This window comes from Aulostomus chinensis, chromosome 13 (genome assembly GCF_037954235.1).
Source record: "Aulostomus chinensis isolate RoL2024-O1b breed Wild chromosome 13, RoL_Achi_v1.0, whole genome shotgun sequence".
Lineage (NCBI taxonomy): Eukaryota > Metazoa > Chordata > Actinopteri > Syngnathiformes > Aulostomidae > Aulostomus > Aulostomus chinensis.
Genome location: NC_141332.1, coordinates 14,549,155 through 14,571,056, shown reverse-complemented (window position 1 = coordinate 14,571,056; position 21,902 = coordinate 14,549,155). Strand labels below are relative to the sequence as shown.

The window sequence follows — 21,902 nt, the reverse complement described above, 5'->3', positions numbered from 1 at the left end:
TGATGTTTTTGCGTGACTGTGCCTGCTTCACCATTTTAGCTTTTAAGGCTTGAAAAAACAAAACAAGACAAACCCCACATTGTTTGTTCCATTCAACATTTCCCTACTACGAACTGTAATTGTATCCATCAGGAACCACTGGGTTGGCATGAGACTTCACTTGTAGCTGTTCCAACTTGTTATTCTTGAAGGATTGAAGGTACTGTAGCATTTTGTACAAACAGGAAATGGTACAAGACCTGGATCACACCACAGTATTGTTGGAGAGTCTGTCCCCTCGTTTGGATCATTACACAAGCAGCTTCTTTCCCAGATAAGCAGACAAAGGACATTGTTATGGCACAGATTTGCCTCTGGCTTCATTGTTTCAGCTCCAGCTCTTTTCATGTCATCAGGGATAGTTTGATCTAGGTCAGTTCAGGATAAAGAAAAAGTGTTTCTGTACTGTGGAGAAAAACACAGGATACTCTTTTGACGTGGCTGGGCCTGGGAAGAGGAGGTCCCTCATTCATGACAACCTGACAGTGAAATATTTTAGATAATATTATTTTAGATCCTTTATGGCAAAATGCTCACTTTGCACACTCATTGCGGTGAGCCAGACAGGAAGGCAGAAGAAAAGTGTATTTGATGATTTTTAACAAATATATGCTAACACTTCCATCTGCTTCCAGTCATTGTGCTAAGCTAACTAGCGATCAGCCACCTTTGGTTGGTTACTCTTGTGCACACAGGGGGGAGAAGGGGAGGATGGACAGTCAAAACATTTCAGGACTTCTTTAACAAAAATATTCAGTTTTGTAAGTGGTGTTAATTAGCTTCTTCAGTTTTTCAAATAACCTAACAGCCCTGGAAGCTTTGTCCTACATCTACTCTGCCTTGTTTTTGCCACAGCAGTCCAGAGAATGTGTGTGTGTGTGTGTGTGTGGGGGGGGGGGGGGGGGCACATTCCTCCAGAAAAGGGGCCCCCATGAACTATTACATCTTTAAGTTCACAAAGAAAATGATAGGAGAAAACCCTCTCTGGTTTGCATAATTCCACATTAGTGCCTTCAAAATGTGATGTTTTTACTTTGCTAAAATGCCGCGTTCCCCACTGGTGCTCTTATAAGTGTTTAGGTGCAGCCTGTTTTCATGCTTCTTCATAATTCTCAGACATGAATCACTTCTACATATTTATTACAAATTAGGTAATAACAACACATTTGACTTTTACAGCTAAGAGAATAAGTTAGCTAAAGCTATCAAGAAAGTTATAAATATACTCAATAAATACATCCAACAGTTATACACTTACAGCTTGTCCACAACAGGTTTGGATACACATTTGTTTAACACTTTCTGAAATCTAAAGGTGAATTCACAGCGGTTACGTTTGTCTTTTATTTAAACAAAACAACTGTGATGGTATTAGCTCTTATTTTAGGGATGCTCAATATCTAATAATCTGATATTTTACATTTTATTTGCCTAATATAACTGATATTATCTGTACACAAGAGGAGTTTATATAATATTTACATTTAGCACATACTGAAAACCGTATGAAAACATGAATGCTATTCTTTACTTCCTGAAGGGAAAAGACAAGAAACCTGCTCCAGTATGTTTTGTTTTTTTTTCATTTTCAAAACTTTTGGAAAAGCCCATAAATCATACATGTGCATTGTTTAGTCATAGTCGGTGGAGCAAAGAGGATTCTTGAGCCCTCATCCAACTGGTACACTTATCTTAAACATACACACAACATGCCGATATTATCGTGCATCCCTGTGCCATGCACTTCTCACCAGTCATGAGCGAACCTCGCTGCATGCTTGTGCTTCTTATGTGGCTGGAACAGCTTACTAATAGTATTGAAGCCTTTGGTGTGCTCTCTGTATTCCTCATCATCAGTCTTCTCCCTGGTAGGTTGCAGCCCCCCCAGGAGTGCTTTCAGCTCCTCTGACACATCCTCCCCCAGGTACTGGAAGGCTTTTTTGCCATCATTATCTCTTTCATTTACATTTGCTCCATAACCCTGCACAAGTAAAAGCATGACTTCAGTGTGGCCGTGTATAGCTGCGATGTGCAAGGGTGTGTAGCCTCCGTGTGCTTTACAGTTGATGTTGACGTAAGTGCCTCTCTTCCTGGAGATGCCCACGAGCTTGCTTATCATCTCGCTGTTGCCGTCCTTAGCAGCCCAGTGCAGAGCTGTGAACCCTGACATGAAGTCTTTCCTCTGGGCTAGACGAGTGTCCTGAAGCAGCAGAGCATAGATCTGCCCCCACAGTCCAGCAGCACACTTTACTAACCATTCATGAGCTAGGGGCTCTAAAGGCACCGAGTCAGAGTCCTTGGCATCCTCTCTGGTGGTCTTGTTTGGGGGCCTCCCCTGGTGAACGCTCAGCACTTGCATGCCTTCCGTCTCTCTGTTTTCCCAACATTGGAAGTCAAATTTTGTGTCCGTCTTGTCAGGTGAAGAGCAAGAATTCAAACTGGATGGTTTAGAGGGTTTGTTAACCGCAGCTTTGTCTGGAGGTTTGTGCTGGGACACTTGTAACCGCTCCTCTGGTGCAGACCCTCTAGGTGGGGATGTGACTGCTATGACAGCAAACACAGCTCCTGATCTCCCTACTCTGCTCACTTGATCTCCAGAGATATTCAGGACTTTAACAGTAGTGTCTGTACTGCTCAGTTCCTCCACGGGCACGGCGCAGCAGTTCCCATTGATGCGTGAGGGGTAGCACACGTTATTGTTTTCCACGTCTGAGTAAAGTATCTTCTCGGTTCGAGGAGGAGATGCACACGAAAAGCTCGTGCTCAGACTCGAGACACTCTCATCTACCTGGATGTTCTGCTCTTTTACAAAGTCCTGGTACCTTTTCTTAACGACCACAAACTTTACCTCTTGGATCTGCCGCACCACCGCGACGCTGTTCACCAGCCGCTTGAAGAGGTCTCTATTGTGTTGCTTTTCCGCGGGATCGCTGCAGTTGATTTGACTCCTAAAATTGGCCACAAGCTCCGAGTTCTTCACTTTACCTCCGTGCTCCAGTAAAAAGGAAAGAATAGACTCCTGGGTCAGAGCCATCTTGTTTCTGTGCAACAGAAATATGGGGAGAATAAAGCTTCAGAGCCTCCGGGATAATCTACCCGCTCCGTGCGCCTCTCTCCCTGCTCTCCTCCTCCTCCAACCTGCTGCTTCCGGCGCCTCTCCACACATTTAACCGGTTTGTGGACCTAATTCCTTTGGTTTTTACATGTATACTTTTGGGGATTGAAATTGCAAATAAGACACATTTAACGATAATTAACGATAACATGTAGCATATCAACGATTTAATTTACTATGTGGCACATTTTAGCTTTATCACTTTTTTTTTTTTTTTAAACTCCGCTCATTTGGACCTCGCCCCTCTGGCACAGCGTCAGAGGGGCCCTGGAACCACCAACACAAGGGTGGTGGAACATGAGAACGTTAGGATTTACACGAAGGGGACAGACTAATGGGAGCACTGTAGCGCTTTTACCACTTTGTGCCCAATAGGTGGCGCTAGAGAACACAAACACGCACGCACACACACACACACGCCCTACTGTTTTCCAGACATTTAAAATATCATTAAAAAACATATTAGTTAATTATAATTTCACGTGTGTGAGAAAATCAAATGTTGAGTCAAAATATCAAATCTCAATGTTAAATGTTGACGAAATGTTAAACCTAAATGTTAGATCCACATCTAACATTGTATTTAACATTTACAGTATATGTAGATTTAATATTTAGATTTACTCTTGTCATCACTCGGACAAGAATCCAAGAAAAGTGCACAAATTGTAACTATTTGTTCCCCATTTGTCTGAACCTATCAGTGACTAGCTTGAAGAAAAAAGACTTCATTGAAGACAAAACCTGATGACAACAGACGCCTGGAAACTTCAACTCAACTGGAGCACTCACACTTCTTTAACATGACCTTTGGAGGTCAGTGGGTCAAAGGTGGAATGATGCCAAGCACTGGATTATACAAACATCATGTAGAATCTGTATTTTTACGTTTAATACTTAAGTAGCCTCGATATCAAAGTATCCTTTGCTTCAAATTCTGAGTGGAGACTTTTACTTTTACCACACTCTTATTTTACCTGAGTATTTATACTTTTACCATAGTAAGAAAATGGATACATCCTCCACTACTGCATGTAAAGAAATAAAAATATCCTCGATTAAAAAACCCAAATCAAATCAAAACACTGACGTCACACACAGACGTGTGAATTCCTGAGTTTGCTGGGTTAAAGAGTGTCTGTCCTGTAAATGGGGGGTAGCAGCTCTTTGGCCAGCTCGAGCAGTCGTCTCCCGTGGCAACAGCTACATCCTGAGGCCTATCTGGGAAAACAGTTAGCTTATAGGATTACCGCTCGGCCGAACAACTCTCCGGAGCTGCGCTCTGTCAATTGGAAGCAGGGCTTTAGTATTTGGATGTCGCCCTCCGGCAGCGAGAGGGTGTTTCCCCCAAGTGGCCATATTTAAAGGAACGTTTGTGTGTGTGTGTGTGTGTGTGTGTGTGTGTGTGTGTGTGTGTGTGTGTGTGTGTGTGTGTGTGTGTGTGTGTGTGTGTGACGAAGAGAGCAGGTCTGACTGGAGACAGCTCAGTCCTGCACACTTGCTACGATGGCGGCCGGCGAGATGGATGCTCCCGCAGTGAGTATCATGATCTGCATTGACTAATAATTTAGTGTGTTAAAACAGCGATATGACACTCGCGCGCGCACGTGTGTGTGTGCGTGTGTGCTGCGTCTGTCTCTGTGAGTGTGAGTGTATATAAGAGCAAGGTGATGATGATGATGGTGGTGGTGGGATGTGATAATGACGTAGATCGCTGCGGGCTTCTTATGTGCAGTAAATCGAAACGTATTTTGCGGTTCTGGAATTGATGCACATTCGCGTTGTTTTTGTGTGCAATCTGTGCACTAAACACGCATTTGTGCGGGAGAGAATCAAGGCTGTTGACTATGTCAATATAGAGGACCGGAGGTAGGAGACCGGACAGGTGTGTATAGGACGGAGAGGATGAGCACTTAGAGGAGGACTTAAGAGGATAAATAGCGGCCATCTGAAGAGGCAGAAGCTCCTAAAGGTTCGGGAGAATTTAAACGTGTAACCTTAACAAGAATAACCGTCATATTGTGTGTGTTTTCAGCGCCTTTTTATTGGTTTAGAAGATGGCTGATTTAAGGTGGCGGTGTTTGTCCAAATGAGAAGAGGGGTTATGGGTACCAGGGTAGCAGCTTGGATACTCTCCCATCCTGTGAAATAACATCTAGATAAAGAGCTCTTTGTGTGTGTGTGTGTGTGTGTGTGTGTGTGTGTGTGTGTGTGTGAGAGAGAGAGAGAGAGAGAGAGAGGCACCAGAAACAGATGATTGTTGTATTGAACACATCCTGGCCCTCATGTTGAGCCTTTAGCAAAAATGCCAGAGTCCCAGAGTGAATCTGGCATATCAGAGAGCAGCCAGGGCCAATACTTCTTATAGTTAGCTGGAGGATACACACACATGCGCACACACACACATGAATGCACACACACACACACACACACACACACACACACACACACACACACGCACACTTTAATTAGCAATTTAAATAAGCACATTGAGATCAATCTTTATTCATTTTTTCTTTTAGCTTTGACACAAGATCAGTTTCCAAATTATGATGATAACCAGTAAAATCACTCGCGGCACGGTGGTGCAGTGGTTCGCACTTTCGCCTCACAGCAAGAAGGTTCCGGGTTTGAGTCCTGGCTCCATCACGGGATCTTTCTGTGTGAGTCTCCATGTTCTCCCTGTTCCTGTGTGGGTTCTCTCTGGTTCTCCAGCTTCCTCCCACAGTCCAAAGACATCAAGAGGGGAAGAGGCTGATCGATACTCTAAATTGACCGTAGGTGTGGCTGTGAGTGTGAATGGTTGTCTGTCTCTATGTGTTGGTCCTGTGATGGACTGGTGACCTGTCCAGGGTGAACCCCGCCTCTCACCTGAAGGCTGCTGGGATAGGCTCCAGCACCCACGACCCTTAACAGGATAGGCGGAAGAAAATGGATGGATGGATGGATGTTCTAGCTTCTTGCATATAGAGATCAGCTGCTTTCAATGCATTTTTAAAAACTTTATAATCAATTTAATGGGGCCTGCCTCTGCTGGTGGAACAAATCAGACTTTTTTTTTTTTAAGAATTCATGTCCCTTTTTTGAACTCTTTTACAACTAAAGACTAGACTTGTGATATTTGCTTTTTAAGATAATTACGATTAAATATGATCACAATGCAAGTATTTTCAGCTAATACAATCTTTTCTAAAATACTGCAGAAGGAAGAAAAGCGAAGCCTGGAGCTCGGGGGTCATGTTGGCTTTGACAGTCTTCCGGATCAGTTGGTCAGCAAATCAGTTGCACAGGGATTCTGCTTCAATATCCTTTGTGTTGGTATGTCAGGGGCTACTGTTAATATCATTTTATATTTAATATATGGACCCATAACCTTTGCCTTTACTTTTATTCACAACGCATGATTTACTTGCTTCCTTCAGGCGAGACAGGGATCGGCAAATCCACCTTAATGAACACACTTTTCAACACGACATTTGAGAACGAGGAGGCCAGCCACTACGAGAGTAAAGTACATCTACGCCCTCAAACGTACGATCTGCAGGAGAGCAACGTCAACCTCAAGCTGACCATCGTTCACACTGTGGGGTTTGGAGACCAGATCAATAAAGACGAAAGGTATTCATTCTTTAAGTGACTTTACAGCTTGAGAAATATGAGGATAAAAGGCTTCTGGAGCAATATTTTAAAAACAATATTTCTTTAAAAAAAAGAAGGAAAACAACATTCTTGTTCTTCAAGGATATGCCTTTTTTTTTTTTTTACCCCTGTCACAGCTACAAACCCATCCTAGAGTACATCGATGCCCAGTTTGAACTGTACCTTGAAGAGGAGCTAAAAATAAAACGTTCCTTACACAACTTCCACGACACAAGGATCCACATCTGCTTGTATTTCATCGCTCCTACTGGACACTCCCTCAAGTCCCTCGATCTCGTCACGATGAAGAAATTAGACAGCAAGGTGACCACAGAATGTGCAGCGCTGTCTTGTAGGTTATATCTGTGCTTGTTTCTCAGTGCGTCCCTTGTTTGTTTTTTTTCCCCCTCCGCAGGTGAACATCATCCCTGTTATTGCAAAGGCGGACACAGTCTCCAGGAGTGAACTAGACAAGTTAAAGATCAAGATTATGAGCGAGCTGGTCAGCAATGGTGTGCAGATATATCAGTTCCCGACAGAGGATGAGGCGGTCGCAGAGATCAACTCCTCCATGAATGTGAGTGTTTTATCGGATGTGGTCATTCTTTATGATATGGCTCAGTCACCATGGAAACAGCATGTTTTTCTTTATATTTTATTGACATTTCACCAATAATAATGTGTTTTTCGAGCTACCACTGTAACAGTTATGTAGCTAATAAACTGCTTTTCCTTTTTGCAATAAATAAATTTCATTTATGTAAATGAAAACAGATCAACGGATCTTTATTTTTGATTGTCTTTCAAATCTATCCTAATCAACCTATCATATTTTTAAACACACTGTACTTCCTTGATGTGGCCAAATATACAGAAAATCAAACAATGTCACCATTACAAGCAGGTTTGTGTGCAGTGTTTTTTAATTTGTCACTGTGATTAAAACTAAATAACCCCTCATAATCCTGGTTTTGTAGTACTGCTCAGTTTTCATGATTAGAGCAGTGATCACCTTTGTTTTAAAATTTTATGTAGCAAAAGATTCGTATGCATATCTGCCATATTGATCAATAAAAAAACAGTTAAGTGTGGTAATTTTGCTTGCATATAGAACAGTGGCGAGTGTGACAACAGTGGTTTTAATGTTGCAGACTCACCTACCCTTTGCTGTGGTCGGGAGTGTACAAGATGTGAAAGTTGGCAATAAGATGGTGAAAGCCCGACTTTACCCCTGGGGGTCCGTACAGGGTGAGTCCAGCTCAACTGAGTTACTGGACAATTATAAGCATCATAAACAATCCCCTAAGCATTAGAGGTGTAAATTGAATGAAGGCTGCATACATATAATAGAAGTATCATGCCATGATTCTTTGAACATTTCCTGTTAAGATCTTCAGGACATGCATCATCCTGTTTTCTTTTCTCTAGTGGAGAATGAAAACCATTGTGATTTTGTGAAGCTGAGGGAGATGCTACTGCGTGTGAACATGGAGGATCTCCGTGAACAAACACACGCTCGACACTATGAACTCTACCGCCGCTGCAAACTGGAAGAAATGGGCTTCAAGGACACGGACCCTGACAGCCAGTCGTTCAGGTGACGTTAACCACAGAAACCTGCTGGCGTTCAAGCTGAGGTGATGCATAACCTCAGTGATAAACAGCACAGATGGGATTAGTTCCCCCAGAGAGTTTAGCTAATTTAGCTACGTTCATCCGTGTGTGTTCTCAGTAAAACAACACGTTAGATGAACTGATGATTTTTAGTCAAACTCACCGGATCTGATGCTCTTCTCTTAAGTACATTCTGACCTATATGTGCAAGTGTTGGATCTTTTTAAAACTTTCTTATAGAGCAACAACTTTTTGTTTCCATTTTTTTTAGTTTCAAGTATTGATTGACTCTGTAGTGCTGTGTAATGCAACTCAACTATGTAAACAAGATTCGCTTTAACAGTAAAATGGTATTGTAGTTCTTATGTGCCATGAAAAAAAATGATAGCAAAAAACTGCATTTTTTTTCTAAATATTTAAAGATGAGTTTAAAAAGGTGCTTAGTAGTCCAGTTGGCTGAGTTGATGCGTACCTGGGTGAAGCTCTGGGTAGAGTGGAAGTCACCTTTTCCATTATAAGGTATCTAAAACTATCTAACTGTAACAGTTTGAAGGACCAAATTATATATTCAATTTAAATCAAGTCATACAAATTCAGATATGGCTTCTTTAGTTATATTTATGAAGCCACTGATCGGCTAACCTTATTCCATTAACTCTTTCTATGCCTGTCTAATAGTTTTACAACCATATTCTGGTGTAGCAATTACATTTGGCCGTTATGATACTAATCCCAGTGTACCTTTATGTTACAGTAAAGTTTGACTTTACAAAGAGCTGGAAGTCTTTGATACTGAATGTAGCACTGCTTTGTACCCTGACCTTCAGCCTACAGGAGACATACGAAGCCAAGAGGAAGGAGTTCCTTGTAGAGCTTCAACACAAAGAAGAAGACATGAGACAGATGTTTGTCAACAAAGTGAAGGAGACGGAAGCAGAACTGAAAGAAAAAGAAAAAGAGGTAAGGATTTGCACACTCTTTAATGGCCAATTGTTGCATATGACTGATTGACTGTCATCATCATCATCTAGCTTCACGAGAGGTTTGAGCAGCTCAAACGATTGCACCAGGAAGAAAAGAAGAACCTGGAGGAGAAAAAACGAGAACTGGAGGAAGAGATGAATGCCTTTAATAGGAGGAAGGTTGCAGCAGAGACACTGATGGGTCAGGCCCTCCAAGGTGGCTCTACACAGCCCTTCAAGAAGGACAAAGACAAGAAGAAGTAAGTCCGCTTTTCTATTTGTGATCATGTATTTAATTTTCTGTGCTGCTCCGCTTTTTGCACACAACCGTGTGAACGCCACTAAATGTTTAGAGAGATAATATCGTTAAAAAGCGACTTCATTCACACAAGCCTTGGACTAGTAGTCTACGTGGACTAATTGGACGGAGATACAGAATGTGATTAACGAGATAGCGTTATCTTCCCAGAAGCCATTCTGGCTCAGAAAGTGATAGAGGGACAGATTTAGAGTGACACGATGAGCCCAGACACAGTAGGACGGGTCACAGCTTGCATGACACCGCCTGATGCTTCTGTCTCTGCAGGCTGACCTGCCAGACTGTATCTCAGGCAGGGGTATTGTTATTTACATACGACTGGTCTCAGCGTTGCTCACACCACGCACAACAACACACATGATTCCACTGAGAGCCCAGATATGTTAGGACTGCGTGCTCAATCTCACACCATGCTTTTGCAGATTAGGCCTGAGAATCTTTAAAAAAGTGAAGTTGGCGTGAAATATTGCCAGTTTTCAATTTTATTCAGTTTAGTAATGATAATAAAAAATGTCAGTCTATGCTGGCTGTTACGCACCACGAGGCACTGATAGATAGTCGGAGTCTTACCTTTAGTCGATGTGGCACTGTTAAAAGAAAGAAGAGTAAATAATGTCATTTCCTGTTACCACAAGGTGGTGCTGTGACTAAAATGCCATAAAATTGAATGGGTTCTTACTCTTCACAGTTTCTGCATAATCTTGCTGACAAATGCCACAAACACACGTGACGGGGGGGGGGGGGGGGGGGGTTAAAATACTGCAGTCATCTTTCCTCCCAAGATGATTTTTTTAAACATTTGGACAAAACCTGACAACAGAACTTCCCCTACGCCCCCCCCCCCCCCTCCCCCATAATCATCACCACATTCAGGATATATGCTGTGCTACGCTAATTGCCTGCAGGGAGCGGCTTTATACGTAGGAAACCAGCAGCACAGTAATCTTTTAATGAATGTGACATTGTTTAGATGGAAAGAGTTTATTCAGATGCAAAGTAAATATACAAATGAAGTAGATTATGGAAATAAAATGTTTCTGTTTAGCAAATGTTTGTTGCAAACTTTCTAGAGTTGAGAATGCTACGTGTGGTTAAGCAGCACATAGCGAGTCTTTGCTCAGTTAGCGTACATGTTTTGTCTGTCAAGCATTTGCACCAGTCAGGACTGATAGATGTACTTGACTTGCTCTGGTAAACACAGTATTAATATAGCTGAGTACACAAAGTAGTGATGCATTTATCTACCATGCACGGTGACAAAGAATGAAGAGGTGTAGCTCACAAGTCAAATACAGCAACAGTGTTGAGTTGACTTCTGCATCCCAACAGATGACATAAGTTACAGAAGCTAATTTTAAGGTGCAAAATGTTTGGAATGTGATCTAAATCTGATACTGTATGAGATCTAAAAGAATCTGATTCTCTTATTTCAAAAAAAAAATCTTGGGCTGAACATAACTATTTCAGGATCACTGTTTCATTCTCATTTCATTCACTTGGTTCTTTTATTTCATTCATTCATACTTCATTTTATTTTTTGGCCACATTCTGTCATATTTCTTCCCCCCTTTCAGTTGATTTATGGAACAAACATCCAGGGAAACCAGGAATGTGTCAGCCATCAGCGTGGGTAAAGGAGACTGTCACATCACACATTACTTACTCATCATGTATGTGACAATGCCTGAATAATGTGTTGGGCTATAAGCTAATGTGTACTTATGGATCAAAAAGGTAGCTTTGCTCAGTGTACTGAAACTGTCCCTAATGCTGACTCTGCTAGATGCATAATGATAACACATCCATGGAATGTTTTCATAACATGTAGCGTGTGTTATTTTATGTTCCTGCCATGAATGTGTGTTCATCTCACGTCTCCATTTCTCAGCGACACCCTGACGAGACGAAATAAAAACAGGAGACTGTCAGTGACAAACTTACGGTTTTGAATTGTATTATGCATGTTAACATAAAGCAGGAATTTCTATGTATTTATATTTGAGTTCCAGACACATATTGCTGAGTCACTGAAAGGAAAAGTACAATTAGTCTAAAATTCGACCATATACGTGACAATATAGAACAGGGGTGTCAAACTGATCCAGGAAAGGGTCGTGTGGCTGCAGGTTTTCATTCATTCCAGCTGTGTGAACACAGCTTGATTGATTTAAGTCGAGTCAGGTGTTGCTTTTGCTTGGTTAGAATGAAAACCTGCAGCCACACGGCCCTTTCCTGGATCAGTTTGACACCCCTGATATCATCATTGTTTACTCCTGTCAGTTTGATCTGATAAACCCTAACCACATGCTATGCAGAGATGTAAATAAATGCAAGTATTTTTTTTTTCTTATTTATGCTCAAATCTAGTGAGTAACAGACATCTGCAAAAGCATCACCTCATCAGTAGGTTACCTGAGTTTCCATCACACAAGTCAGTTTGATGACTCAGCATTTCATAAGCCAGCTGCGGCTATGACACTGCAGAATGTGGTTCTGTAATATTTTGGGTTTAATCAAGGCGTGTCTGTCCAAATGCCTCATCCAGGTTTCAGTTGTGTTTTTGGCTTTAGTCTCTAACAGCAAATTAACATGGGATGAGCAGCATTTTATTGCACTAAAACTGTGCTGCTTGTTCGAATCAATGACTTTTTTTTCTTTCCTTCTCATAGCTTCTTTAGTCTTCCTTCTGCGTGCTCCTTAACCTCGGGGAGGAATTTGAATTAGAGGACTTTCTACTGCATCAAAAGATCACAGACTAACAAACAAGTGTGTTATTTTTTACAAATTGAAATATCAACTATTTTACAGAAATGCACTCAAATCCTTGGAAGTCAGCTGCCTAAATTCTTCCATGTCTGTTCTCATCAAAGCTTTTCAGCTGTAGCATGGATCCTGCATGGCATTTAACCTTAAAAAAAAAACAACAACCTTATGACTCTTCAGTTTTTGTACTAATGTGCTGCCTTCTTGATTCCTTATGTCATTCATACTCGTAGTTTTTGACTGTTTTACACTGTGAAATATGAAATATATATCATAAAGTGACATGATACTGCTGTAAAACATACCAATTGTACATTTTATTATGATTTCTACTTTAAATTGCACTTTAAATATATATGCAGTTACAGATACAAATGGTATTCAGATAATATTTATACTAATCTTTGATTATATAGACATACATGTATGGTGGGGTGCTGCTGTCAAAAAGGAGTGTATAAAAATCAAGATTAATATCATTTATGCCTGTAGATTTATGGACTCAGTAGATCTACAATCTAGGCTTACGGTTGATATTGAAGATCTGTATATTCTGACGCAATAAAGCATTACTTTATTGAGGTTGTGTCTTATTCTTTCAATTATTTCACATCAAGACAAAAAAGGAAAGAGGCTGTGGGGGGCAGTGGTCTGGGCAGGTTCAGTCTCCTTCTAGACTGTTCTAGAAAGCTGCCACAGGGTGTCCACGTTGAGAGTGGAGCAACCACATATTATGATAATGTCTAGCATTTTAAAATATTGGTTCATTTATAATATTAGCAAAGCACTAGGTTTTCCAGAAAAAAAAATGCATATTGCACACACAGTTTCCCACTAATTTTTAAAAGATCATAGAACATATATTTATGGCCTATTTTCTACAATTCGCCCAAATGATTAAAGGAACATCAGAATCAGTAGTTAAAATTACTAATGTATTTTCCGTTGTTATTGCTGATTCAACAGTGATGATATAATGTGATTTATACATCAACACAGGTAAATAGACGCATTATGTAGCAATTTTCAGCCTGTCCCGCCTCCTCACCTGTGATTGGCACAACTGCCCACAGAGGGAGGGACTTTACTTGACCGACTGGAGGATACACCAATTGGATTTTAGAAAAGGGAATGACGTCCGTTATTGACCAATGAAAACTCACCATGTTTGGGCATGGGCTTGGTTTTATGCTGGCTTTAATAGCTCGGCTGTCCTTTTCCCCCGTCGCCTACACCAAGGGTAGGGGGTGTGCATAGGGAGATAATAAACCTATGCTTAAAACTTTATTATTAAAAGTTCATACTTTCACCTATTGTGTTTTAAACTTCTTTTCACACGCTTGTTAAAAGCGCGTGGAGGCTTTTTCCTCTGTTTTTCCCCCATAATATTACAGACAACGGAACTTAAACGAGGTAAGTAAACCAATCTTTCTTTATCACAAGAACTTACTAAATGGGCAACCCGAGTCTTATGAAAAGAAATTAAGCCTCAAAACACATCGTTGTGTGGCTGTTTGTTGATTTAAATAAACGTAACTAAAGGTCTTAGCATTCACTTGACGTTAGCATTAGCGGTTGCTACAGCTAACAATTGTGTCGTAGACTTTCTACCCGTCACTTCTCAACTGGCCTTCATGGAACCTGGCGTCGAAATGACTCGAATGTCTTTTCTTTGTCGGAGTGTTGCTTTTCTTTCTAAACTTTACGCTTTTTCTGTGTGACTTTTGTTGGTTTTAGTGTTCAGTCTCCATGTTAGCCCTGTACTGGTTTCCATGGCTGGGACATGTCCAGACATGACACGGGTCCTGCTACTGGGCCTGAGACCCAGTTGAGCTTAACCGCTTACTGTCAGGCTTTTAGAATTACCCACATTTAGTTAAATGTTTAATTATTTCAAGGTGGCAGTGTGTTGATATTTATGATAATCTTATTTATGTGCAAAAACTTTTTGACATATCGCTGTAATGTAGCCGTGTTGCACCGCCCCCTTTAGTCCAGTTGAGGCCAGTTTACTGCCAGCTGCTTCAGCGCCAGAGAGAAGAGGGGATTATATCTCACACATTATGATTAAGCGTTGTACGTATATCAGTAATGGTATTTAGTGTGCTGAAGTTTTACAGTTGACCGAGACTGATACCGGACTCATGGCAGATACTGACTTAGATTTTTAAGATATTTGGAGACGTTTTTGTTAATTACTCTCAATCATAGAAGTCTTATGTAGTAATTTGACTTTACATTATGCGATTGCAAAGTAAACTACTTGCTATGAAATCTATAACAAGCAGTAGATGTAACACAAACGCGACCGGATTTCTTTTTTAGATCACTTATGTAACAATGTTTGTAAACTGATTGAATAATGAAAGTGGAGACTGTGCAGATTTTTTTTTTTTTTATTGACTGATCTCACCTAGGAAGTATTGGGTTAACAAAGTTCGTATTAAGGAACAGTTGTTGTGGCCAGTGACTGCAACAGTCTGGCAAGCAGTCACAACACAACCTAATCTGCAAACAGGCTTCTCATGTCACACCATCAAGCACCATAAATAGAGAAACAGACTTTATGGAAATAAGTTTCAAAGAGCTTGCCAACTTTTTGGGGAAATGTGCTTATTAGCTAACTTCCCAAGAAACAGACCAGAAGATGAATGAGCTGAGATCCACAGAGACCTGCAGACTGCTAGTTAGCTTAGCGTAATTAATGGGTTGTGTAGCATTGGTCCATCTTGCCCACTCAGCTCCCAAAACCTGTTGTACCTCCTCCTAGATAAGGTTGGGGGCCTGTAATATCCAGAAGTAATTCTCCTCATGCTTCACTTAAGGATGCTGCGTCATGCACCCAGTCTGGAAAGTAGTTGAGGTTATGTATCTGATTCTAAAATTAAAATATTTTGCCATTTTAAACTTAATGTGACTGCTTTACACAACCCTAATAACATTAATGCTACACTGCCCTTTCACTACAACTAGTTGTGCCTAACGACTGCACTGACAAGTGGTTAGTGCCATAAGTTGGTGGAAGAGCAACATTCCATGCAGGCTTGGATGTTCCCCAAGAACAAGAGCCACATAGTTGGCACTTTTGATCCTGGCATATCTCAATAACATTTATTGCAGGCTTGACACTTCCTAACGTACACAAGTCTCAAATATACTTGCACAAACTAATGCACTCTTATCAGTAATCCATATTGATTTAACAACTTATTCTCACTAGAGGTCAGCTGCTGAAACCTGAAAAAAAAACACCTGGGAAATTAAAGAACCACCCAAAACTTAAGGCCTGCATTTGGCAATGGCTAGATGTTTTGAGTTTAATGACATGAAATATTAACAGGTTTTGTTTGTTTTTTTTACAGTTCATTTTACTTGCTAGACAGTACTTATGATTGTTTTTATTTATATATATATATATATATATATATATATATATATATATATATATATATATATATATATATATATATATATATATATATATATATATATATATATATATATATATATATATATAGTTGCGATGTTGCCTTTTTCAGGTCTTAATCATATGAAAATTTTGTTATTCGTTTGACTTTTATAGCTGGGCGTAGCACTTAATATTGGTAGATGCTTTGGTTTCAGGTTTTTGTTTGTGTGTCCCTCAGAGACAATATTATTAAAGATATATGAGTATTAGGTACTTATTTGGCCAGGGACTAGAGCACATAGCAGATGTGTCAAAGTATTTGTTTTGTATTAAGCTCTTTTTCCATGTCTACACAGATGATTGACACAGTGTCAGGACCCGCAGCTCTGCCTTTTGCAGTTCAGTTGAAGGCCTTAATGGATGTGGAGGGCCGCTACCAGCCAAAGCTGACTGGCTTGAGGATCATTGAGAGTGCTCAGGACAATGGCCTCAGGATGACAACCAGACTCAGGGAGCTGGAGGTGAAGGACCTGCTCTCTCTGACCAGGTTCTTTGGGTTCAGCTCAGAGACTTTCTCTCTGGCCATCAGCCTACTAGATCGATTCCTCTCCGTGATGAAGGTTTGCACAGTAATGCCTGAAATTGACTTCTTTTTAGTTGTCATGGAATTGTCTGAGTTTCATCAATAACCTAATTTCCTGTCCACAGATTCAACCCAAGCACCTGTCCTGTGTGGGCCTGTGCTGCTTTTACATTGCTGTGAAGTCTTCCGAAGAGGAGAAGAACGTGCCTCTGGCTAATGACCTGATCCGCATCAGTCAGAATCGCTTCACAGTGTCTGACATGATGCGGATGGAGAAGATCATCATGGAGAAGCTCTACTGGAAGGTGAAGGCCCCCACAGCCCTCCGCTTCCTTCGCCTCTTTCACAGCCACATCCAGGAGCAGCTCGACGCTGAGAGGTAAGGAACGGACGGTCACGTCAACCTGCAGGGCTGAATCATGACTCAACAAGATTATATTTACCCTGCTAAAATGTGTCTTCTCATATTTGGCTTTAACGGGAACAGTAGCTAAAAATATTTGAAGGGCCAACAGGCACAGTCACATTTGAGATTGTGTAGATTTTCAGACATTGTGTGTCAACTTCTTGGAAAACAAATGTGTATTTTTGTCATTATGATGTTGTACTAAAAGGATGAACGATTAAGCGTAGCAGTGCTCATGTCTAATCTAGTGAACTGTCTGGTTCCTTTTGTAAAAGCTGGAATGTTGAGCTGAAAATACATTGTCTTCTCACAGCAGGAAGATCCTGAGCCTGGAGAGACTGGAGGCTCAGCTGAAAGCCTGTCACTGCTCATTTGTCTTCTCCAAAATAAAGGTAGGTGTAGGCCAAAATAACTACACCCAACATCAACAGTGACCTACTTCTGCTTAGATGTCAGCTGATGCAAAGCCAAGTGTATTGACAAACATCACTGTGTCCTGCTAGAAGGGCTATCCAGTAGTTTAAGATTGAAAACCGCCTGAAAAGAAAATGAAACTGTCCGCACATAGTTTTTTGTTGAATTTGTGTGTGAGAGGTTTGATTTATACATTGTACTTGTGGTGCCATTGAACAGTACTGGGTTATTTATACTGATTCCTCCCTCGTTTGTCCAAATTGAAGTGTCTCTCTCAAACAGAAACTAAAACTGAACAAGTTCAATGTCATCATGAATTGTTCTACGTTAGTTTACCCTGTTGACTGTCTCAGCCAAAGTATGAACTGGGTCTGAGCTGTGATGAACGTATTTGAATGCCACATGGTAGAATCTGCCAGATTTCCTGTAGAAACCTGTAATCCCTCTTCCTCTGCAGCCATCTCTGCTTGCTATGGCCCTCTTGTGTTTCGAGGCCCAGGATCAACATGACCCTGAGCACATCGATAACATATCAGAGGCCCTGAACAGACTGCAGAAGCACCTGACTGTAAGTACAACAAGCTTCTTTTTATCCCTTTAATTCAGAAATGTGTTAAAAGTAAATTAAAAAGTAAACATTGTATATTTGTGTCAGAATCCAGTTGGTTTTTATGACCTGTCAGTCATTTAGGGATATATGACACTGCGATAAGATGTCATGTCAGAATGTCTGTTCATGGTGAGATAGCTGTGCTTGTTGTAGTTAGCTGCTGCTAGACAGGTACCTTAGTTAGCTGTTTAGCTAATACTAGCAGCCCTATTAGCTTGCCACCCAACAGATTAATCTGGGCTTAGAATACATACATTGCATTGAACTACAGGTAGTTTATTTAATGTAGGTTTCCTGTTGGAGGCCAAAAGGCTAAAAGCCTTCCAAGTGTCTGATTAACAGTTTCTATTTCCTGGTGTTTCCATGCAGATCAAAGATGGGGACCTGGTTTGTGTGCGGGAGTTGGTTGGTAAATGTCTGGCTGAATATGCCACCACCAAGTGCTCCAGGCCCAGCGGTCAGAGACTTCGCTGGACTATTTCAGGGAGGACAGCACGTCAGCTGAAGCACAGCTACTACAAGATCACACATCTTCCTACCATACCGGAGTCTGCTTGTTAAAACTTCCTGGCAACACTGCTACATCTTTCCTAAAGTGATTAATTCTCTGATTGGATGTCTTAGATCGGGCTTGACTCCTAATATAGTAATCCATTCGTTTTTCTTAAAGATCTTCATCAGGGATGATGGAGTTCTCTAAGGAACCTGTTCAAATCGTTCGTTTCTCACAGGTTAGCTTGTAGTAATGATCAGGCATGCTGTATTGTCTTTACAAGGATTAATGCTCTGTCAGAAAGATTGATCCACTGTCATTCTGAAGTCGTACTTTCCTGGTTCAGTTGCTTGCACAAGTGCTCAGTATGTCCTTGTTTAAATCCGTACCACGATGTTTGGTGTTTCCTGGAACGGGTTGCTGGTTTTAAGCGATTAAGTATAGAACCACCTAGGTCCTCAGTCCACCATGTGGAAGAGGAGGGAGAAGGATTTTGTGATAAACAAAAATGGAACCAAGAAATCAGGCCCAAAATCCTTAACTCCCACCCTAGGTTGCTAAACTGTCCTGAATGCACACTCCTACCCAAGGTGATGATTTTGTTTTTTGTTTTGCAATGGTGAGGGAACTCTGGTTTTCTTCAGTGAAGTGAGGCGAGTGACTATCCTGTCACACACGGTTAACCGTAACTCTTGGAGTTGACATGCCAGCCTGGTCATCAGTGGTTACAGATGAGTTGTTTTCATTAATTGTTAGATTGTGGACGCAGAGTGAAGCACCACATGTTTTGATTGATTTTTTTCCAATTTAAAAAATTAAAAAAAAACAAAACACATTAAGTGGTCATTGCAGTAGAAATGTGGTTTGGAACTCATGTTGCACTTTCTTTGCCAGTTTCTCTGTCTAGTATGACAAGTTTCTTTTAGTAACAAATTCAAAAAGGCTTACTGAATACACCATCTGGTTTACCCATGTACTTGTACCTTTCAATAAAACTTTATTGAAAAGCTATTTCTGTAGGCATTCTTCTCATTATCCAATAACAACACATCTCGGCTTCTAGTCAGTAATGTAAGACTTAATTTGAACTGATGTTCTGTCTTGAACCTGCGCAATCAGACCTCATAAAAACCAGTCCCCCACAGCGAAGCGAGTCACAAGATTGTGTCTTTGTTGCACAATGAAGCAGAGTACAAAACTAAATGGGGAGGTAAATGTTTTCTGCTTCTCAGGGGTACTGACAGTTCCAGTGTTCATGGGGCAAATGTGACATATCCAGGATCAGGTTCTGGACACAGGTCACTTCTGTAAACTGGAGAAGTCCGGGCCCCCTCCAGTATAGTTCCCAGAGATCTCTGCACCGCTGAAGTCAAATCCAGGATTCTAAAGAGAAGTTCAATTGATATGCAAGTCACTGAGTGAGGAAACACGAGGGCAAATTGTGTTAATCTGATCCAGACACTTGGATTACAACCACATGTTTTTACAGGTATTCAATCATCTCTAATCCTTTCTTGGTACTGAGTTCTGTCAAACTAACCTCCCGCTGGAACCTCTCCAGAGTGAGCTTTCTCTGCATCTGGTCCTGGACCCAGGCGTTAGCACAGTACTCTCCCTCCAACAAGGAAGACCAGCAGTTGCCGGCCTCTCTGTTGGCCTTCATCAGTACTATGCGGATGAGACACTTGTCCTCTACAGAGAGAGACGGGTGAGAAAAAGGTAACTTTTTGACAATGATACACAGCTGTACACGTATATGCCAGGCAGTGTGATGTCATCACGGATGCACTGACCTAGTGTCCATGTAGCTTCGTCGGATACAGTTGTATCAAACAACTTTCCCTGACAAAGTTTGAAAAAAGAATCAAACGAAAGACATCTTCAACTGCATTCATTCAAATTTGCTTCAGTAACACAGGAGCTCACCTCGATCACCTCTTTCCCTTTGACATGCAGCACGATGTCTCTGGCTCCTAAATGGCACTTAACCTCCTTAGCAGATGTCCCTTGTGGCACGTTGACTTCGATGAAGACCTCCTCCATGGTTTGGCACCAGGAGCCCCAGGGTGTCTGGCAGGGAATGACCCCGCTCTTCTCCTCAAAGTGCACTGACATGCTGCAGGTTCACGATGCTGGCATCTGATTCTAGATTTTTGGTTCACCTCAAAAGTTGCATAACGCCTGTAAATTGTGGTATTCAGTCATGTTCAAGGTAATTCATGTAATCAAAAATACTTCAAATACATTGAAGGCCACAGTGTCTGATTCTGATGTCTACCTTTAACTTGAAAATAGGCTCAATGTTGTCTTCAGGTTGTGTCACTCTGAGACTGAAGTCGGAATTATGAATTATAAATCAGAATTCAGAGGACACGGAAATACACAGGCAAATTCGGTGCAAGTTGCGCTCTATGAAAGCCCCCATGACGAAGTTTCCTGTGGTCTACAGACTGGATTTGAAACAGATCGACCGGATTAAAATTTATTCCAAGTTTACTGGTATTTTAGAGGCCAGGGGTGGGGTGACGACACAAAACCGCTCTGGCTTTGATCGTTGGTTTCTGACTTTAATTACAAGAGTTCTTCCTTTGATCAGACATCACCTGAAGAGCTTCAATCTGAATTAATCTCGTCACACACACAGATGATGCCACAGAGCGACGACATCCAGGCAGAACACTGATCGAAACGTAATCACCTTTATCAGAATCTCGACTTTTAAAAAGCAACAGAAAACGTAATCCTGACTCAGAAAAGTAGTCCTTAAACTTTTGCACACGTATCTACATCTCTTAGGATAACACGTGTGTGTGTGTGTGTGTGTGTGTGTGTACAACAAAGAGACACAGGAGGGTGAACAATATCACTCGGGTCATGTGTATTTATTTTTAATGGCAAACGGAGCTTAGTATGTGCACATCGAAAGCTTAGCATGCTAGCTATCCAGCTACGTTAGCAGCATGTGCTGCCTGCCGCTCTCACGACTTGAGCCAGTCCTGACTGTTTATTTGAGGGTCAGTTAAATTCGACCTGTGATTTTTACTTGAGTTAAACAACTTTATAAAAAACGACGACTTTATTATCTCTACCCCCCCCCCCCCCCAACACACACAAACAGCCACATTATTGGCTAACGCAACCAGCTAGTTAGGAGCCTAATGCACACCGTTTCCGATAGTTAGCTGAGGCTAGCAGGTGTTAGCAAGCTGTTCACTGTATCAGGGACGCGTCACACACATTCAGCATCATCATGACCAAAAACTGAAGCTCTAAAATAAAATGGCAACTAACCTCTTCACATTTAAGCAACCCGTCACACCGACTGACAGCTCAGATAGTAGCTGACGTCACGTTATTTACACGAGAAGTGAAGGCCTCTATACACAATAAAGGAAAAAAAATGAAAAGGTCCCAATTTGTTTTGGTAACGTTGGTAATGTCATGTGGGTAACGTTCTCTCTTCTTCTATCATTGTGGACAAAATTTCCGGTTGTGTGCAATTTGTTACCTACAGTGCCACCTGGTGTTGAATAAAA

At 41.2% G+C, this 21,902-nt stretch overlaps 4 protein-coding genes across 9 annotated transcripts; 2 read left to right on the top strand and 2 right to left on the bottom strand.

The window, feature by feature from the left end:
* Positions 1-1,189: 1,189 nt before the first annotated feature.
* sowahab (sosondowah ankyrin repeat domain family member Ab) lies at positions 1,190-3,194 on the bottom strand. The gene has a single exon (XM_086221519.1). It carries the CDS (start codon positions 3,071-3,073, stop codon positions 1,787-1,789), a length of 1,287 nt encoding a protein of 428 aa, XP_086077645.1. The 5' UTR covers positions 3,074-3,194; the 3' UTR covers positions 1,190-1,786.
* Positions 3,195-4,344: 1,150 nt separating this feature from the next.
* On the top strand, positions 4,345-13,015 carry LOC147251026 (septin-8-A-like). Of its 5 annotated transcripts, XR_015118883.1 has the most exons (12): positions 4,356-4,690; positions 5,677-5,817; positions 6,358-6,472; positions 6,577-6,772; positions 6,931-7,117; positions 7,209-7,370; positions 7,945-8,041; positions 8,222-8,390; positions 9,235-9,367; positions 9,439-9,629; positions 11,263-11,318; positions 12,358-13,015. XR_015118883.1 is itself a non-coding variant. In XM_086221512.1 (11 exons), the coding sequence occupies exons 2-11, from the start codon at positions 5,704-5,706 to the stop codon at positions 12,410-12,412; spliced, it is 1,419 nt and encodes a 472-aa protein (XP_086077638.1). In that variant the 5' UTR covers positions 4,358-4,690; positions 5,677-5,703; the 3' UTR covers positions 12,413-13,015. The 5 variants fall into 5 exon arrangements, 4 of the variants coding, with proteins under 4 accessions (XP_086077640.1, XP_086077638.1, XP_086077639.1 ...); XM_086221512.1 differs by lacking the exon at positions 11,263-11,318 and having other exon boundaries at positions 4,358-4,690; XM_086221513.1 differs by having other exon boundaries at positions 4,358-4,690; positions 11,263-13,015.
* A 644-nt stretch (positions 13,016-13,659) lies between these two features.
* ccng1 (cyclin G1) lies at positions 13,660-19,377 on the top strand. Its single transcript, XM_086221520.1, has 6 exons — positions 13,660-13,864; positions 16,217-16,480; positions 16,569-16,822; positions 17,163-17,241; positions 17,721-17,831; positions 18,243-19,377. Exons 2-6 carry the CDS (start codon positions 16,217-16,219, stop codon positions 18,432-18,434), a joined length of 900 nt encoding a protein of 299 aa, XP_086077646.1. The 5' UTR covers positions 13,660-13,864; the 3' UTR covers positions 18,435-19,377.
* nudcd2 (NudC domain containing 2) lies at positions 19,195-21,843 on the bottom strand. 2 transcript variants are annotated; one of them, XM_086221522.1, is made up of 6 exons: positions 21,658-21,843; positions 20,645-20,696; positions 20,293-20,547; positions 20,160-20,208; positions 19,907-20,058; positions 19,195-19,749 (listed from the first exon to the last, which is right to left on the bottom strand). In XM_086221522.1, the coding sequence occupies exons 3-6, from the start codon at positions 20,479-20,481 to the stop codon at positions 19,666-19,668; spliced, it is 474 nt and encodes a 157-aa protein (XP_086077648.1). In that variant the 5' UTR covers positions 20,482-20,547; positions 20,645-20,696; positions 21,658-21,843; the 3' UTR covers positions 19,195-19,665. The 2 variants fall into 2 exon arrangements, with proteins under 2 accessions (XP_086077648.1, XP_086077647.1); XM_086221521.1 differs by lacking the exon at positions 20,645-20,696 and having other exon boundaries at positions 19,198-19,749.
* Positions 21,844-21,902: the final 59 nt, after the last annotated feature.

What these genes read in the sequence shown, in the direction of transcription:
- nudcd2 (XM_086221522.1), bottom strand. Translation starts at nt 20,481, where the DNA reads ATGTCAGTGCACTTTGAGGAGAAGAGCGGGGTCATTCCCTGCCAGACA. An exon ending in AAGGGAAAGAGGTGATCGAG is followed by an intron (nt 20,209 to 20,292) that starts GTGAGCTCCTGT and finishes AAACTTTGTCAG; the next exon opens with GGAAAGTTGTTTGATACAAC. An exon ending in CGAAGCTACATGGACACTAG is followed by an intron (nt 20,059 to 20,159) that starts GTCAGTGCATCC and finishes CTCTCTCTGTAG; the next exon opens with AGGACAAGTGTCTCATCCGC.
- ccng1 (XM_086221520.1), top strand. Translation starts at nt 16,217, where the DNA reads ATGATTGACACAGTGTCAGGACCCGCAGCTCTGCCTTTTGCAGTTCAG. An exon ending in TTGTCTTCTCCAAAATAAAG is followed by an intron (nt 17,242 to 17,720) that starts GTAGGTGTAGGC and finishes CTTCCTCTGCAG; the next exon opens with CCATCTCTGCTTGCTATGGC. An exon ending in GACTGCAGAAGCACCTGACT is followed by an intron (nt 17,832 to 18,242) that starts GTAAGTACAACA and finishes GTTTCCATGCAG; the next exon opens with ATCAAAGATGGGGACCTGGT.
- LOC147251026 (XM_086221512.1), top strand. Translation starts at nt 5,704, where the DNA reads ATGATGATAACCAGTAAAATCACTCGCGGCACGGTGGTGCAGTGGTTC. An exon ending in CCATCACGGGATCTTTCTGT is followed by an intron (nt 5,818 to 6,357) that starts GTGAGTCTCCAT and finishes AAAATACTGCAG; the next exon opens with AAGGAAGAAAAGCGAAGCCT. An exon ending in AGATCAACTCCTCCATGAAT is followed by an intron (nt 7,371 to 7,944) that starts GTGAGTGTTTTA and finishes TTAATGTTGCAG; the next exon opens with ACTCACCTACCCTTTGCTGT.
- sowahab (XM_086221519.1), bottom strand. Translation starts at nt 3,073, where the DNA reads ATGGCTCTGACCCAGGAGTCTATTCTTTCCTTTTTACTGGAGCACGGA.